The 19037-nt window shown below is 27.0% G+C and overlaps 2 protein-coding genes across 13 annotated transcripts in view; both read left to right on the top strand.

Annotated features, from left to right (window-relative positions):
• The first annotated feature begins 6 nt into the window (after positions 1–6).
• Positions 7–12318, top strand: LOC107442197 (cell cycle checkpoint protein RAD17). 12 transcript variants are annotated; one of them, XM_043054431.2, is made up of 7 exons: positions 7–250; positions 1422–1529; positions 3590–3667; positions 5727–5862; positions 8191–8315; positions 10188–10240; positions 12183–12318. In XM_043054431.2, the coding sequence occupies exons 1-7, from the start codon at positions 137–139 to the stop codon at positions 12295–12297; spliced, it is 729 nt and encodes a 242-aa protein (XP_042910365.1). In that variant the 5' UTR covers positions 7–136; the 3' UTR covers positions 12298–12318. The 12 variants fall into 12 exon arrangements, with proteins under 12 accessions (XP_042910365.1, XP_042910366.1, XP_042910369.1 ...); XM_043054432.2 differs by having other exon boundaries at positions 8191–8292; positions 12167–12293; XM_043054435.2 differs by having other exon boundaries at positions 8191–8292; positions 12183–12242.
• Positions 12252–19037, top strand: part of LOC122271846 (cell cycle checkpoint protein RAD17) — a 19645-nt gene continuing 12859 nt past the window's right edge. The window contains exons 1-3 of the mRNA XM_043054422.2: positions 12252–12435; positions 14618–14731; positions 14812–14897. Coding sequence (XP_042910356.2) covers positions 12312–12435; positions 14618–14731; positions 14812–14897 — 324 coding nt within the window. The 5' untranslated portion in view covers positions 12252–12311. The remainder of the gene's footprint in view (positions 12436–14617; positions 14732–14811; positions 14898–19037) is intronic.

The following is a 19037-nucleotide window of genomic DNA, read 5'->3' as shown; positions in this document are numbered from 1 at the left end:
TTTCACTCCAAAATTGTTTGGGGCACGGTAAAGTGAAGTTTTGAATTCCACTAAAACAAAGTCATTATGCTTGACCATAGAGGAAAAGCGATATATTAAAACTTCTTTCATTGTGATTCTAAGACTCCACTTTATTATGGTCTCTAAAGGGACTTCACTAAAGCGCAAACACAAAGATTTGTTTCAGGGCGGGAATGATAATTCTGAACATTACTCGACATGGGTCGAAGAATTTTCACCGACTAATGTTGTAAGACTAAATATTGTACAGCTCATCTGTTCCCTTTTCTCAGGAACGGCTAGACTATATTTAAGGGTGCCCCTTGATTCTCGCCAAGTTGTGATTGCGGTTGATCGCCAAGCTGGGTGATGTTGAAACCCAATCGTGATTCTGATTGATTTAGAATTAGATTCTAGCGTTATTTTTAAATGTTCAATGGCTTATGTAATTTCAGGGGTCCGTTAGTTCTACATTGGATAAGGTTAATCTTGCTTCTGGTTCTAAAAAAGACTGCAGTAAATAAAATAAATCTTAAGTTTCTGTACGATGTGAATAACAATGGAAAAAAAGCAGTGATTGACTGGTGTATGAATGAAGGTTTAAATAGTAATAGATATAAATGTCCTGTTAGTGGGAGTTTTTTTTCCTTTTCTTACTGTGCTTACTCCATTACTTTTTGTTTCGATTCAAAATGCACTTTATTGGGTTTATTAGTTTTGCTTATTTTGGGTTCATTGTAATTTTAGTGTTTTGGCCGATGCTTTGTTGAAATTTTCCAATGTTTTATTGAAATATTATGTTTTGGCCGCATTCCTGTTACCACAGTGTTCCACGCAAACAGGAATGGCGCCAAACATAAGTCGTCAAGGGGCACCCTCAAGTATATTTTTACCCTCTTATTAATTGTACTCTGATAAAAATGTACTTGTACATTTTTATCAGTGCAAATCTGAAACTGCTCTCTATTCTTGATCTTAAGTATATCTTATAATTTTTGAGATTTGTACTTGTGAAAAATAAGATCTTTTTTTTTGTTTTTTATGTTTTGAAATTTTGATTCAAATAGAGTTAAATAAAATTTCCTAAGTGTATATATTGTTGAAATAGAAAATTTATTTGAATATCAATAGTTGTTGTAACTACCGTGACAGTTTTTTTCTTCTATTTGTTTCTTACAGATTGACTTTTTACCAATCCTTTGTTCCATTAGTTATTTTTCTAAGTACAATACAGAGACTCTTATGCGGAAATCAGAAAACCGGAACGAAATTTGATACATTTTCCCCACTATTTAAAAAATTTTTTTTTTCCTCATAAGATTTTTCTGTCTTTTTTAAAAGGTGTTTACCATCATTTCCTACACTGTCAAGAGAGGTAAGAGTCTTGTACTAAATAACATCAATCATTCCCTTCTACATAGGTGTTTCTTTTCAATCATACCTCTGTGAGAAAGGGTGACTTATTGAACATCTGTTTTCTTATCATCTGGCCCTTAAGCAAGGGGAGTCATTACTGCCAGCTTCTCGCAGTAAGAATATGTCTATTGATTACTTTGTCCAGAAGAGTTAAAATAAATAAATTTTATTTGTCTTCTTCAGGGATGAGATTTTTCCGCTTTTTAGCGGATTTCCGCTTTTTCACTTTTATCTCTTGAATTTCAGCTTTTTTTTTTAATCAAAGATTCAGATTTTCTAAAAATTTCACTTTTTTCTGTATTCCGCTTTTTCATGTTCATCGATTTTAAAAGAGAAACAGAAAATTCAAACCACATAGCTACCAATCCTTTCTTATTTTTACTTATTTTAGCTATGTTCTCCCATTTTATACGCAGCAGATAAGCTTTTTCATGTTCACCGATTTTAAAAGAGAAACAGAAAATTCAAACCACATAGCTACCAATCCTTTCTTATTTTTACTTATTTTAGCTATGTTCTCCCATTTTATACGCAGCAGATAAGATTTTCAGAATTTTTTACCCGCCCTCCAGATGAATCCGATTTTCATAGTTGAAACGACGCTGCTTCTGACAAGCCTTTTGGAGGTCCCAAGCCTGGAATCTGCTAATATCTCGATTCTTATTCACACGATTTTAATATCAAACATAGCTTTTCATATTTGCGTGCTGCGACTCTTATTCACACGATTTGAATATTGTATGTTGCGATTCTTATTTATGAGATTTAAAAATCCGATATTGTGATTCGTATTTACGCCTTTTTAAAAACCTATGTAGCGATTCGTATTCACGCAAGTTTAAAATTCAATGTCTTGATTAGCTCATGCAGTTTATAATATCAAACCATTCACGCACTCTAAAAATTATGCTTCATAATTCTTATTTATGCAATCTAAAACTTACGCATCATGATTCGTATTTACGCTATCTAAAAATTATGAATCGTGATTTGTATTTACGCATTTTAAAAATTCTATATCCCAGTTTGTATTTTCTCATTTTCAAAATCGTTTATCTAGTTTCATATTCATGTGATTTCAAAATCCATAATTGTTATTCATATTCACACAATTTTAAGATCAACTATCGCGATTTTTGTGAGAAGTAATTTAAAAAAAAAATTAGTTACTATAAAGGTGACTGTTTTTCTAACGACGATTATTAGTATATGTAAGTGTTACAACATCAGAGAAACTGGAAGGATATATATTCAAAACTTACATTCTGTGCTTGCAAAGAAGAAAAAATAGGATTTGTCACAAGATGTTTGAAGATGGACTAACGACTAAATATAGCAAACAAGAGCAATCACTTAAAAAGGGATTTAATTTATTTTTATTTATTTATTTTTGGAAAAAGAGTTAATTAACTCATCATCAAAATTTTATTTATAATTGCTGTTATTTATGCTATAATATGCAAAATTCTTATCAAATAGAAAACAATTATTTAAACAGTTGCTGATTGTCATGTAATTTTTGTATGTTAAGGAGTTACTATATATTTCACCTTCACTGTTATTGATATGTTTCAGAGGGCTCTAGTTAGATTAGACTATAATGTGAACACAATGATTCGGTCCATTGTTAAAGTTTTTTTTTCCAATATAATTTAAAAAGTAATATTACTGATATATTTGCTATAAATCACATAACAGTATTTATTAAAAGAAATGAAATATTAATGTATATTCTCAGTAGTTTTAATTTGCTAAACCAGGTAGTTTTTCAAGTAATAATTGTCTCTTATGTGAACTGAGGAAAAATATAGTTTCCAGCTTTATTTTTACTTTATCATTATTCCTTCTTTTTAAAATTATTTCTAAATAAATTTTTTTTTTTAGTTGGGTTTGACAATAAAAAAACTGCATTTTGTAGCGATTTAGAAAACTGGAAAATCAGTCATTCGGAATAGCGATGGTGCCAATCGTTCCGGATAATGGGTTCTCTACTGTAGTAAAATTTGCTTGATTTTTTTTCTTCTTTTACCTAGATATAATAAAAATTTCGATAAAGAAGTTTAATAAAAATTTTCTTATACTTAAGAAGATTTTCTCAAAATTAATATTTCATATTTTATTTAATATGTTTCTGTAAAAAATAATTAAGTTTGATGAGCTATTTTCTTTTTAGGAAGAGCTTGCAATTCATAAAAAAAAAGTTTCTGAAGTACAAGTCTGGATTCAGACTGCAACTAATAAACAGAATAAAGTAAGTTTTTGCTTTCTTGTTTTATTTTGAAAAGGCAGTTCCTCTCATTCAAATACAAATGCAGTAAAGTGAATTTTAAGTATTTATATTTTTAATTAAATTAATGAAGGGAAAAAGTTGGGCAAGACCCGGTAGCTCGATTGTGTTGGAAATTTGTTGTTTTCTAATGAACGAACTCTGAATTACACTTAGCTAGTCAAGAAGAAGGACCTACCATTTTGTTGTGTTGTTGTTGATTAATTCAAGTACCCTGTGTAAATAAGATTGTTTTATTTTGGACTTACATTATTAGAAAATGTTAAAAATTTCCAGTTATTGAAATATGTTTTCTGGTTTTCTTCGTTCTCCAAATTATTTTTAATTTTGGAGTGTACTAAGCCATGCACATTAGTTATAACATAGTGCATAGTATTTTTAAAAAGAGCTTAAAGAGGCTTATTTTAGTATTTTAAAAGCTTTTGTAAGTGCTTTTTTCATTGGTTGTTTTTAAAAACTGCCTAATTTTCCCTTTTCGAAAATGAGATCTTTTTCTTTACCTTGTTGATTTTCGCTACGTACTATGCAAAAGCGTGATTTTCACATTGTTCTATTCAACGTTTATCACAATTCATTCAACCACAATCTATTTTGGTGTGCTTTCGGTCCATAGCGTGACAATTATTTTACATGTTTGATGAAGTACTTTCGAGTCCGCATATGTGTCTACTGAGCTGAGTTTGGTAAGATTATTGCACTTTCATGTGCAACTCTGCTGCATTTTGCAAGTTTTTCTCTGTTTCATGCTTCATTTTCCACCCTCATATCAAATTGAAAAATCTCTTGATCATTTTATAATGGCTAATATAATCAAGAAAATAGTTCTTTGTCAGAAACTAGTTATTTTAGCATGATCGTGTAAAGTCTTTTAAAATTATTTTGCATTTTGTTAATGTATATAGTGCTTAAAAATATTTTTTGAGTGTTTAAAAGGTACTGATTTTTTGTTGAAAGATTTTACTACACACCCTGAAGAAGAAGGACCTACTATTTTGTTGTTTTGTTGTTGATTAATTCAAGTCCCCTGTGTAAATAAGTTTGTTTTATTTTGGACTTACATTATTAGAAGATGTTAAAAATTTCCAGTTATTTAAATATATGTTCTGGTTTTTTCATTCTGCTCCAAATTATTTTAAATTTTGGAGTGTACTACGCCATGCACAGTAAATTATAAATAAACATCTCACAGAGGCATAAGTAAGCAATTGCTTTATCATCTGTTGCTACTAGGAAAAAAAAATGGAAATTTAAACTTCTCTTAGTCTTGGCAATTTCTGGGCAGAGGCCAGCGAGAAGCTAAAAAAAACATTGCAGAAAGGGACTAACTTGAAAGGTATAACTCGTAACCATTCCCGGACAAATATCTACATGTTTTTTTTTTTTTAAATTTCAAGTTTAAAATCTATTTGGCACCTTATTTATTATAGTTAGCACGACAGATCACAATATGGAAATATCCCCCATTTGAGTTAAAATAGCTTCCTCAAAAAGAAAAAAGAAGAATCTGCCCTAACTAAGGATTTCATAATTAATGTTATGAAAGTGATTGAATTATCTTCTTAGCTTAATCAAAAGCTTTCTTCTTTTAACATTCACTTTATTTTTTGCATCAGAAATGATGATAAATCAAATAAACTAGGAAATGTAGGTCCTCTCAATTGGTTGTTATTTAGTAAAAAAGTTACATGTTATCTATTTAGTTTTTGTGAGGAGCAGTTCTGGCAATAGTATGATAATAATGACAAATGTAAAGAGCACTTATGATGCTACAGAAACAGATATTTGAGTATATGACCGAATTTTGTTTAATGTAAAAAAAAGTTTTATTAAATGTTACTCAGAAATGATACATGCTAAAAGGATTATTTTTTAAAATTTAAATGTGTGATTTTTTTAAAAATAAATATCCAAACGATTTAAATTATGATTTGAGTAGTAATCAAGCTGATTCTAATTGGCGTTTACTGAATTTTGTATTGTAACACATTGTTGAAAAATTAATGTACATTTTTGTTTAATATAGGAGTGTTTCCTTATTTTGAGTGGCCCACCAGGTGTAGGAAAGACTGCAACGGTCAAAGCTTTATCTAAATCTCTTGATATTGAGTTATTCACTTGGTCAAATAAGCATCAAGAAAATGCCAAAAACACATATGATGGTAATTTTTTTTTCCTCTCTTAAATTTTATTTACAAAATATTTATTATACGTGAAATTGTTAAAATATAAGGTATAAAATTTTTCCTGTGATACTTATGTTTGACTTGCCTTCTTTATTTTAAAAAGCCTCTGTCAAAATACATTTTAAAATAAAAAAATAAATGAAAAGATGAATGATAAAAATCATGATTAAAAGGTAAAAAAGAAATCAGATTTATTTGATTGAAATCAATTTTGTACTTATTTGTTTTAAATTTACCAATTTAAGATGCAGTACAATTTATAAATATTTTTCAATAACAATATGAACCAAAACTTTTGAATAATTTGGTTAATATTATCATACAATTATTAAAAACAAATCCAACAAATTATAATTTTTATTCAAGCTCAACAACCCCATGAAGTGTTATAACATTAAGGCTATTTTTGAATTTGCTAGATATTTAAAATGGTAAGCAGGTTGCAGACATTGATATAAGAGTATAATAACTATTTCTAATTTGAAGAAATAAAACTTGTAGAATGGTAAATTAAAATCTATTTTTAAAAAAAATATTAATCCATTCTAAATCCCTCATAACTTCCAGAAAGCATTTTATTACTTTTCTAAGATTGCTAATCATTAAGTTATTTTTAAACAAAAAACGCTCACTTTCTGAAATGGGGAGTCCATGATTTTTCAGAAATTGACGTCATCTGTTCCTGTCTGCCATTCGTTTACAATCGTTATGTTGTGAAGGCCATTATGTCTTGCCTTCGTTTAAATTTTCATAATGAAATCCAACTATTTTAGATGGGAAATAACTATGTGTGAACAAAGATATATAAAATAAATTGTCCCCTAATGTGGCATACTGAAAATGTGAGCTTAATCTAACGTATTTTTATAATATTTTTTAATTTCAATGGTACCCATTGAAACATTTCTTAATAGTTGGCGAGATTTTCGAGTTCTGAATGTTTAAGAATTTTTAGTTCAATAAAAAGGTTTTTGTAATGAGTTATGGATGCCTAATATTACTGATTAAAATGATGCATTATAAGTGCAAAATAAATTTGTTCTTTAATTTTTTTAGCCATCTTAAACTTAATTTTAAAGTATATTTCAATTTAATTTTGAAGATTTATTTTCATGTTAAGTTAAAGAAATGTTGAATCTATTTTTTTTTATATAGAATAGTTTTAGATTTAAAAAATGTAGAAAAGCTTAAGTTATTGATTTTATTTATTTATTCTAGCTTGAATTTAATGCAGGAAATTATCTTCAGCATAGCAGTAGACTTTGATAAAACTTGTGAGCCCAGTAAAAATTTTAATTCATTCTTTCAAAATATAAAGATAATAATAATAAATAAATGAATAAAATAAGTAAAAAGAAAAAAATACAAAACTAATATATTATAGTATAATTTATTAATTTTATTTTAATTGCATTAATCCAGAAGAGTATTGAAATCAAACATGTGTATTTATTTAGTTCCACATTACAAAAACAGGAATTAAATTTTATAAATACAGATAAAAAATTTTTTTTTGCAGAATTAAAAATGTTCAAACAAGATATCAACATTACTGTCTCTATAATCATTTAATAAATAACTAAAAAATGTGCATTAGAATTTCTTTTCATTTTGCATAAGTTATTTTTAATTCTTTAGCATTAGTGAAACGAAAATGTCTAGTTTAAAGCTATTTGCTGAAATTATGTTGCTAAATTAAATTAAAATTTAAGTATAAGCACATAGATTCTAGAAAGTGTTGATTTGTTTTTGGGGTTACTGGATGCTTAACCTGAGATTTTTTTCTTCACCTGTTTCAATAAATAGTTTTTCCTTAGAAATGTATAATGCATTAATTTTAGGATTTTAGAATTCTTCTTTGCAAGCTCTGACAAGCAGATTTGCAGAAATTAGAAGACAAATTAACAGTTACCATATTTTGAAAATACTATATAGCAGGAGAAGGAATTAAAAATTATAAATTTAAAAATAAAAATAATTTCTCCATGGAGAAATTCCTATTTACTCAAAGAATAATATTGAGAATTGCAATTTAAATGTTTAATAATTAAATAAATAAACATTTAAGGAAAAAAACTATTAGATTTTTTTTGTTCAGGAGAGAATTTTCAGTAAGCTAGGATTGAAAATAAAGAAAAGAGATGTTGTAATTGTCCATTATTTATTTATTCAAACTAGGATTTTTACATAAAAATTATTTATATTTGCCTGTATATGACTTCTCTAACATCTTCTATACCTTCCAAAAATTAAATGATATTTTCTATTTGTATAAATGTTAAATATTTTTAAAATGTCTGCTAGGCTTGTTCTGCTTTGGAGATCAGATAGCCACCAGGGAAACTCAAGCACAGTCCTTCAGTCGATTTCTCTTACAATCTTCGAAATATTTCTTATATTCAAACGGTAAAAGAATTATACTTATTGAGGTGAGACTTCTTTATTCAATTATTTAATTATCAAACAAGGAAATTTTTAGGAGTGGGAACTAAGATCATATTTTTTTTTAAAAAAATTAAATTTCTGTGTTATTTGTAAATTTTTTTTTTTTAAAATCTCATTCCTGCATTGAGGCCTTTTTTTTTTAACAAGGAAATTCATTTTTCTATGGATTGTTGACTTTTCTTGAAAGATGCTTCATAGTGATCTTGTGTACATTTTAAAAACTAAGTTTACATTATGATGAAGATAATTTAATTCATTTTCTGTTGTATGAAAAATGATAAAATATTGTTAAAAACAAACATGAGTTAAATTTTTCAATAAGTTAAGTGCTTATTTAAAATATATCCTAATATACAGACTATTATTATTATTTAGAAAAAATTACATTCCCCCCCCCTTCCATCTAATAATAAAGAATTGTAACTTAATGTTAAATGTTTTAAAATAAATCTTTTCTTTTTCTTTAACACTTTGAATCATTTTTTCTTTCTAGAACACAATTCTATAAAATGTAATACATTGAAACAAAGAACTCGGATAATTGTTCGTGGATATGAGAACAAATTTTTTTTTCACCTTCAAGTTTGACTTAAAACTGTTTCAAACTTTACTTATCAATGAGATTGTTGTAATAATTTAAAAATTGAAGGAGTCCTTCCTTCTTCCCAAAGTTGTTTTGTTGTCCATGGGGACTCAGAAATACAGCACAAAGAAATTATAATTACAGTCCACTGGAATGGTATGGAAGTTTCTAAAAGTTTAAAAGACGAGGTAAGAAAGATAAATTTGTAGTATTCACTTAGAACCAATTCACCTATTTGTAGAATTCACTTCTACCCAAAAGTGGCTTATAGGGTTTTCAATTTAATCCCTGAACTGTCTTAAATAAAATTACTAAGAAAATAAACATAACAAAACAAATTTTTTTTCCAACTGCATTCTTCATTTACTGATCTGCTTGTAACCTTTCTCTCATTATTGGATTGCAACAATTTTGTTTTTAAAGTCTTGTTTATTATTATAGGTTCAGTATTTGCAATGAAATGTAATTTTAAATTTGAACAAATAAACTGGGGGAAAAATTAAAAATTGAAAAACGAATAAAAATAATTATAAGTGAGACCATTACATTAATTTCAAACTAATTATTAAATTTTTTTATTTTTTTGATTAACAGTTTGAAGCAGATGAAAATTTTAATTTCCTGTTTGTTTTTTTACCATTTTTTGCACTCCTATGAATCTGTTATAATTGTTTCAAAATGTTTCCTACGTTCAAATTGTTTCCTATGTTCAAATTGTTTCCCATGATTCAAAAATTGCTTTTTATCTGTGGTACATAAAAATAATTTATGGAAAAAAATTAATTTTCAAGTACATTTTTGATGGCTGCTTGTGACAAGCTTTTATATATAACAGTTTATTGTGTAAACTTTTTTAACTTTTATATAACTTTAATTATAACTTTTTTTATATTTCTTTTCTTCTAATAAAAATACTTTGTCGTAATTAATTTTTATTAAAAAAATATTTATCTAAGTACAATTATGAGAGTTCAATTATTTTCTCAGAATATTATGACTTTGGATTTTGACATGCAAATATTTTCCGATTATTCATAAATTTTTTTTATTTACTCGTTTTTAAATATAAAAATGTTTATGAACAGTAATTTTTTCATAATTTTCTAGTTGGTTTTATGAATGCGTTAATAAAAATTACTTGAAAACTATTGAGTTCCTCATTAAATCATGTTTATAGTTTAAGATTATGTTTCAAATAAGTATTGTGTATTATTAATTTTATTTATTTATACTCTTTCAAAAATGCACCAAATACGTTTTTTTTCTCCATTAGGAGTTTCCAAATGCTTTTATAAGAGATCCAACACTGCTTCATTGCATTCTAAGGTATATTTGTTTTTTATTCATTTGTTTTTACTTTAGATTGAAAAATTCATGTAAAAATAAAAAGAAAATATATTTTTATTTAAAATTTGAATTAATTCTTAGAACAACTTTGTTTCCCTTGTCCATTTTTTTTCACTGTCAAATATTTTTGGCAAATTTTTGCTGCTGCCGCTTTTGTTACATGATAAAAACTAACAAATATTGGAACCCTACTAAACTCAAAATTCACTTTTATTTTTGGGATACAAAGTTGAAATGAATTAAATCTTTTGATTTAAGTCATGTTTTAAATCAACTATATATTTTTTTTAAGAAAACCACTGTTTTAAACAAATTGATTTTTTTTAATAATTGAGACCATTTATGATTAATCATTAAGTCAAAAATATGTTTGTAATTATATTCTTTACTGTGCGATGCTTTTTAAAGTCTGATCTCATTGATAATGAAGGTTTCATCCAAAAATATAAAAGGTTTTATCCAAAGGGTAAAGTATTATATTTCTAAATATACTAATAAATAAATAAAATTAGAGACTGAAAGTGGATAAGAGTAGTGTCAAACTGTTAAATTATAATTTTCCATTAACTGTATGTAAAACAATAAGCTAGGAATTTAACATAGTTCAATTATACACATTTAATTTTATGTTTATTTGAATGCTTTAAGTGTTTTAAAAACATATTTACTCGCTATTAGTGTTTAAATACTGATAACTATATTGATAAAATATAGCCCAGAGAAACTTTCAATAATATTTTTCTTTAATGTGTTCTAAAATTAACTATTTTACTCTTCATTAGGTATCTAACTGTCAAATTGCTTCCCTGTCCTTAAAAGTTTAGATGTTTAGTTTGTAATAAAAAGTTTTTATTTTATTTTTTAAATAGCATTTGAAATAGAAATATTAATAGTTTTAGCTATATTAATGTTTTAAAATTGCACTTTTAATTCATAACTTATTGTTAATGTATTTTATCAAATAATTTGGCTAGCATATATAAATTTTTTTTATTTAAATAAAAAAAAATTCAATTTAAATGAAAATTTGATTTAAAAGAAATTTGGCAACTACGTTGGGATTGTTATTTATTAACATCGCAAAATATAAATTTCCTAAATAAAAAATATGGAAGATCAGGGGTGATTGAGCTCCGGAAAAAATCCGGATTTTTCGCTAACCGTGTTTTGAAAGTTTCCACAAATCCAAAGTTCAGAAGTTTCAAGAAATCATCGATCACATTTATATATAAAAATTCTTGTATATTTTATTAAAAAATGTTTCGAACTAGAATTTATACTTGGCATTTCTTTCATTTTTAAATATTTTTTCTGGTAGAATAATAAATGTGATTAGAGATAAAAGTAAACTTACACATAATTATTCATTTAAATTATGTTGCATATAATTCATTTAGAATATCATGTTTTGAAAATTTCAATAAATAAAGATAATTTTATTTTATAAGGTAAATATTTAAATTTATAAAGATATTTATTTTTTGAATGATTTTACTCTAGAAATTTTCAGGATTTATGAGCTGGGCTCACAATTACCCCTGGAAGATCTTTATAAGATTTTTTTTCTCCTTTGCAAACATTTTGTTACCTCTCAGCCACAAGTTTCATAAAACTATAGCACTATATATGCACAAATCTATGCTAATGTTTGTTAAATGTAAAAGGTGAAAGTGAATTTGAAATATATTATGAACATACATAAAATGAATGTTTTTCTATGTTCACATTTGTGTATAGTGTCTGAAAATATTTATCAAAAGTAAGGTTAACTTTTTACATTGGTTTTTACATTCAAAACATACCAAAATGTTGCATAAATATGAAAACATCAAATATGTTTGTTGTCGAAAATATTATTATCCTTACTACTGAGTGCTTACATATTTTCATTATTTTAAAACAAAGTGTTTGTTCTCAAAAGGAGGTACGCTGTTCAGTCTTATCATCCAGTCATTTTCATCATTAGTGATAATGATGAAGGTTCTCTTTTGCCTAAGGATTTGCAGTTTTCTTTGAAAATCAAAAATATTAGGTAAATAGTTTTATTGTAATGCTACTTTTATGTGTATTAAACAAGGATAGATCAGGGAACAGATTTTTTACTGATACACTACAGGTTTTATGTAATATATTTTTTTCATCACCTAGTATTTTGGATTTGTTTTGTTGGTTTTGTAACATAACGTATTTGAACATGTTTGTTGACCACTATATAAAATATGGTAAATTTTAGGATTTTTAGAAGAATGGAGTGCGTAAAAATGAGCATTTTTCAACTAAAAATACAGTTAATCCATGACGTTTGTGAGCCTCCATTATCTGATTTGACAAAAGTAAACCATTTTTATACCCTAAGCACTCTCATAATTACAAAAATTTACATTTAAAAATTAGAAGATATTGCCAACTAACATCAAATGATTGCTTCCCTATTTAATAAAAGTTGGCTTTTTTTTTAAAAAAATTAACACATTTATAAATGCAAACAAAAAAGTTTCAGTAAATAGTTTTACTGTTTATTTTATTAATGCTTATTTTGTATAAGTATCTAATTTTTTTGTGTTATTGAAAACTATGAATTCAATGAATTTTGCTTTAAAGCTTTGTGTTTTACATGTTATTAATAATTTTTTGTTGAATACTTTTTACTTTTTTTTATTAATAATGATTTTTATGTGATTTTATAGTTTGTGTGTCACAAAAGCACTATAGTTTTGATAGTGTTATCTTAGATTTGACTTTTATTTTTATTTCACTTTTAAAAATAACTTAGAAACATTGTTAAAGTCTATCATATAAAAATAAAGAAACTTTAAAGTTTATTCCCTTAAATGTTCATATATTTATAAGATTTTTTTTTCCATTTTTTTTCAGTTAGCACAAAAACTTTTTAAGTGCATGAATAAATTGCTACAGAGTATTGAGCGTTATGAATATTGTTTGCAATCAAAGTATGAAATTTATTTAAACAAATTTTAAGATAAAAATTTTAGGTTAAAACTTTAAAATAATAAGTCAAAATGGAAAAGTGCTAGAAGCAGCTAAAACCCAAATTGTCTTATGTAAACAATTGAAATAAAAAGTTAGAAACCAAAAATAAGCAAAACTTCAGTTTAGTTAGTAGTAAAAACAGTTAGTACAATAACTTTTAGAGTGCAAAAAAATAAATATATATATATATATATATATATTGAGGAGTATTGAGTATTATGAATATTGTTTGCAATCAGAGTATGAAATTTGTTAAAGGAAATTTTAAGATAAAAATTTTTGGTTCAATTAATAAGTCAAAAAGTTAAGGCTCTAAAAGCAGTTTAAAACCAAATCTGTCTTATGTAAGCATTTGAAACAAAAAGTTAGAAAGCAAAAGTAAGCAAAACGAAATTTTAAAGATATGTATGTTAGCAAATTTTTTCGGTTAGCATTTGCTAACATGCATATGTTTAAAATTTCCTTTTGCTTATTTTTGCTTTCTAACTTTTTATTTCAATTGAATATTGTTTGTTTAGAAGGAGTAAAAGATAACTTTTTAAACTTCATACCTATGCAAAATGTTACAATACACTTATTACATAGTGATCTAAAAAATTTCAGAAGCTTTTAGAAATATGTTATCTTAAGCATTAAATTTTTTTAATGTTAAAGGAGAAAAAGAAGAAATATGTGAAAAATCTTCAGTCAAAATTAAACATATATATTTCAAGCATAAAAAATATTTGATAAGAAAGAAAAGAAACCTAAATTACTTATTTTTTAACAGAACTCTATGAACAAACATTTAAAAATATTATATCTAAGTAAAAGATTCCTGAAGGAGAAAAAATATTCCCACTTAAAGGTGAAAGAGTACAATTACAAAAATTTATTCAATAATTTTTATTTAAAAATATCCAGAAAAAAGAAAAGAAAATGCAATCAAAGTTCACAGAAATAGGAAAATGACTGAATGACATTAAAGTTTACTTTCAACTAAAGAAATTAAATGTTGACAGAAAAAGTAGAAAAAAAATTTGTTTTTCTTTATTCATTAAGTTTTTGAAACTAAAGTTATATTTTTTTCTGGCACTTTAAAAGCCACTTAATATTTTTTTTTTTTTTGTCATTTCTATTTCAAACATCGCCCCAAAAAAAAGGTTGAGAATCACTGGTCTAAATTGACAAAATGTTAATATGGGTGGGTATTGGAAATAAAATAAAGAAACGTTTCAGAAGTTTCATATTTATTTTCACATTAAATTTGAGGACTTTAACTGCAACTCTTTGCACTGTAGGCATCTTGTAAGGGTTAGCATTTCCTTTTGTTGATGTTTATTTATTTTCTTTTTCAATTTTAAAATTATCAATATTTTTTTAAAGACTTTAAGAAGCCCTTTTCTGTGCAAGGGAGTGTATCTTCCTCTGAAGATGGTAGTAAAAGGGATTCCTCTCTGTTTCTGTTTCATGCATTGGGAAAAATTCTTTACTCCAAGCGTAAGTTTATTTCCTATGGGATTCAATATTGATTGTGGTACTTGCTAAATAACTTAAATGTTGATATTTATTTTATTTAGGTGATTCATCAAAGAAATCAAATCAAGATGTACTTCCTACTCATCTGAAAATGTTTGAAAGAGATCCTCTCATTTCTAATCCTGAAGTAAAAAATTTAGAAATAAATACTATCATTATTCAAATATAAACTGCTTTCAAGTGAAAGCCACACTCCAAATTCTCAGCCTCACTCCAAATTCTTCTTTTGTTTCACATAAAAAATAGGTTTTTTGTTGTTGTTGTTTCTAATGGGACTTGCCATACGGGCAAGCCTGCTTGGTGAAACCAAGCAAATTTAAGGCAGAGTGTGCGATTCTTGTTCCTTCAGTGGCGCCATCCAATGGCCAAGAATTTGTCTTCAGCCACACACACGCCACAGCCCGTTTTTTATTGGGCGGACCCCATTCATTCATCCACAGATCGTAATTTTTTACCTAAATCAGAGAACGATCGATCTCCAATCTTGTACCCCCAGAGGTATTAATTTGTTATGGGAACATAGAGAACTTTGCAACTCTACAGATTTAACGTGCATCAGTCACCATTTAATGCACGGGGAGTCTTCGGCCGGTGGGGTTGGAACTCTCGGACATGGGACCAGCTCCCTACCGACCAAGCTATCCTGGCCCATGAGTAATATAGTAATACTAAAAATAGTTTAAGAGTTTTATTGATATCATACATTTATGACATTAAAAGGCCGGGATAGCCTGGTTGGTTGGGTGCTAGACTCACGATTGTGANATGGGGCCAGCTCCCTACCGACCAGGCTATCCTGGCCCATGAGTAATATAGTAATATTAAAAATAGTCTAAAGAGTTTTATTTATATCATACATTTATGACATTAAAAGGCAGGGATATCCTGGTTGGTTGGGTGCTAGACTCACGATTGTGAGAACAGGAATTCGAATCCAGCCATGGATTCTCTATGTAGTAAATAGTGACTGGTACACATTAAATCTGTCGGATCACAAAGTGCTCCATGTCCTCATAACAAATTATACCTCTGGGGGTACTTGATAGGAGATTGATCATTCTCTGCTTCAGGTCAAAATTACGATCTGTGGGTGAAAGAAAGATTGTATGAATGGGTCTGCCTTATAAATAGGTGTGACATATGGGCAGTGTTGTCAGTTACCGGTAACCAATCACCCCAGATGGCGTTGATTTTTGTGTTCCCAATCTTTCTTGTATTTTTGTACGTACTTCTTTTTTTATTTATCCTTTGTCATTATTTTTAATCCATGCACATTAAAATTTTTAAATAATTTGTATTCAAATTCACCAAACGTACAGGTTGATCGAGTTAAGTAATAAGTTACTACATTCAACAAAGGGGTTAAGTTCTAAAATTAAATCTTAATCTTTTTGTTTTGGTTTCACATTGATTTTCATATTACCATCTCACACATTCAGTTATAAAATTTGATATTAGAATGTAACCAAATTGAAACTAGTAAAATTCCCAAATAACCCTAAAACAAAACCCTAAAAACAAATTCCCCTAAAATACCCACTGAAGATAAAACATCCCCCTAAATTTCGGGGGGAAACCCCTAATTTGGCAACACTGCATATGGGTATTGCCTTAAAAACTCACAAATTTTTTTTTTGAAGTTTAATGGAAACCTTGATTTTGCGGTGAACCGCAATTAGCAACTAATGAAAAGAGTACTGATTTGAATATCTTAAAAAATTTAAAAATCTCAAGCATTTTTCTAAGTAATTTTTGTATTTTTTAAAAGAAATCACAAAAGGTTAGCGTTTTTCACAAATTTTATTTTGTAGTCTCGTCTATTTTTTACGACCATTTTTAATAAATCTTGTTTTATGATATAAAATGAAACTTGTGGAAAGACCCTTATCATTTTGAGCTTTCTTTTAAAAAATACAAAAACAACTTAGAAAATGGCTAGGCACTTTTTAAATTTTTAAGATACTTAAATTAGATAATTTTCATTAGTTGCCAAAATACAATTCATTACAGAAATATGAATTTTTTTTTTAATTTTCTATGTGTGCGCAATATAAGCGAACTACTTTAAATACTCATATCTTAAATAGTTTTTATTGATTTTTTTTCAAATTTTAAATCCATATTTTTTTAAATAATTTTAAATTTCTCTAACAATTTTGTTTAATTATATTAGATATTGAAGTTATAAAAAANCCATCTCACACATTCAGTTATAAAATTTGATATTAGAATGTAACCAAATTGAAACTAGTAAAATTCCCAAATAACCCTAAAACAAACCCCTAAAAACAAATTCCCCTAAAATACCCACTGAAGATAAAACATCCCCCTAAATTTCGGGGGGAAACCCCTAATTTGGCAACACTGCATATGGGTATTGCCTTAAAAAGTCACAAATTTTTTTTTTGAAGTTTAATGGAAACCTTGATTTTGCGGTGAACCGCAATTAGCAACTAATGAAAAGAGTACTGATTTGAATATCTTAAAAAATTTAAAAATCTCAAGCATTTTTCTAAGTAATTTTTGTATTTTTTAAAAGAAATCACAAAAGGTTAGCGTTTTTCACAAATTTTATTTTGTAGTCTCGTCTATTTTTTGCGACATCATTTTTAATAAATCTTGTTTTATAATATAAGATGAAACTTGTGGAAAGACCGTTATCATTTTGAGCTTTCTTTTATAAAATACAAAAACAACTTAGAAAATTGCTAGGCACTTTTTAAATTTTTAAGATATTTAAATTAGATAATTTTCATTAGTTGCCAAAATACAATTCATTACTTCATTACAGAAATATGAATTTTTTTTTTAATTTTCTATGTGTGCGCAATATAAGCGAACTACTTTAAATACTCATATCTTAAGTAGTTTTTATTATTTTTTTTTCAAATTTTAAATCCATATTTTTGTAAATAATTTTAAATTTCTCTAACAATTTTGTTTAATTATATTAGATATTGAAGTTATAAAAAAAAAATTTAAAAAAAAACATAAGACAATGGAATTTATTTTTTTTTAAATGTCTGTAACTCCATAAATATTTAGTTAGGTTTATGAAATTTTATGCTGTTATTGCAAATAACAACCAAAATAACCTATACAAGTTACAAGATTCTTGATTGGCTTTCTGGCATAGGGTGTTAAAAAATCCTTTTTTTTTTTTTTGTAATTTATTGTTGGTTTCTCAAACTTCTGAAAGTTTTAAGCTTTATAGCTAAGTATAAAAAGAAATCTCGTGAACTAAAATCCTTGAGAAATTTTAAAAAAAGTCAAAAGAGAAGACAGTGTCTCTGAAAGTGTCTCTTCCAATCGGGTAGTTGATACATATTTTTTTACGATAAGTAAAATCNGTCTAGAGGTCTGATGTTCAATTTGTCCTCTGTGAATAATAGGAGGTGGAGAGCAATGCACAAACCTCAATTTTACGAAAATTTATGTAAGGTATATATGAAGATTCTTTGATTGAGCCAAAATTATTGTTTTGTAATTTTATATCTGCTTTCATTTTTTTAAAATTTTATTTATTTATTATTTCTTTTTTTATCTTACAAAGGCGGTTGCAAAAATCTCTGAAGTATGCTTTTAGTGGTAAGACATTATTTGAATAGTTACTTTGTTCCTATTTTTTATTTTTTTAAAGCAAAATTATAAACTTGCTTCCAGCATTACCACTTAGTAAAAATATCTTAACTACACTGTACTTATGTAAGTAGTTGAAGATTAATTACAGTTTTGTAAAATGAATTTTGTTATCTATGTTTTAATACATGGTGCATAGAGTTTTTAAAAAGTGCTTAAAGGTGCTTATCTTCGATTTTCTTTTTTTAAAGGCCCTTAAGATGCTTTTTTTATTCAGTGTTTTTAAAAACTGCTTAATTTTTCCTTTTCAAAAATCTGATTTTTTTGTCTTTACTTTGTCAATTTTTGCCGCATATTATGCAGAAGGGTGTTTTTCACATTATTCTATCCAACGTTTTCGCAGTTCATTCAACCACAATCCATTTCAATGTACCCTCGATCCGTAGCATATGAAAGCGCCAATCATTTTACTTGTTTGATGAAATACTTGCGGGTCTGCATGTGCGTCTACTGAGCTGGGCTCGCTGACATTCTTGCTCTCTCATGTACAACTCTGCTGCATTTTGCTAGATATTCTCAATTTTAGACTTCATTTTCCTCATCCTGATATCAGACTGGAAAAACTCTTGATCTTTTTATAATAGCTAATATAATCAAGAAAAGAGTAACTATGTCAGAAACTGGTTAT

The sequence above is a fragment of the Parasteatoda tepidariorum genome, unplaced genomic scaffold (genome assembly GCF_043381705.1).
Source record: "Parasteatoda tepidariorum isolate YZ-2023 unplaced genomic scaffold, CAS_Ptep_4.0 HiC_scaffold_714, whole genome shotgun sequence".
In the NCBI taxonomy this organism is placed as follows: Eukaryota; Metazoa; Arthropoda; class Arachnida; order Araneae; family Theridiidae; genus Parasteatoda; species Parasteatoda tepidariorum.
The sequence above is the reverse complement of the archived record's forward strand: the minus strand, read 5'-3'. Positions and strand labels throughout refer to the sequence as shown.

What these genes read in the sequence shown, in the direction of transcription:
- LOC107442197 (XM_043054431.2), top strand. Translation starts at nt 137, where the DNA reads ATGGTCTCTAAAGGGACTTCACTAAAGCGCAAACACAAAGATTTGTTT. An exon ending in AATTTTCACCGACTAATGTT is followed by an intron (nt 251 to 1,421) that starts GTAAGACTAAAT and finishes CCTTCTACATAG; the next exon opens with GTGTTTCTTTTCAATCATAC. An exon ending in TGCCAAAAACACATATGATG is followed by an intron (nt 5,863 to 8,190) that starts GTAATTTTTTTT and finishes AATGTCTGCTAG; the next exon opens with GCTTGTTCTGCTTTGGAGAT.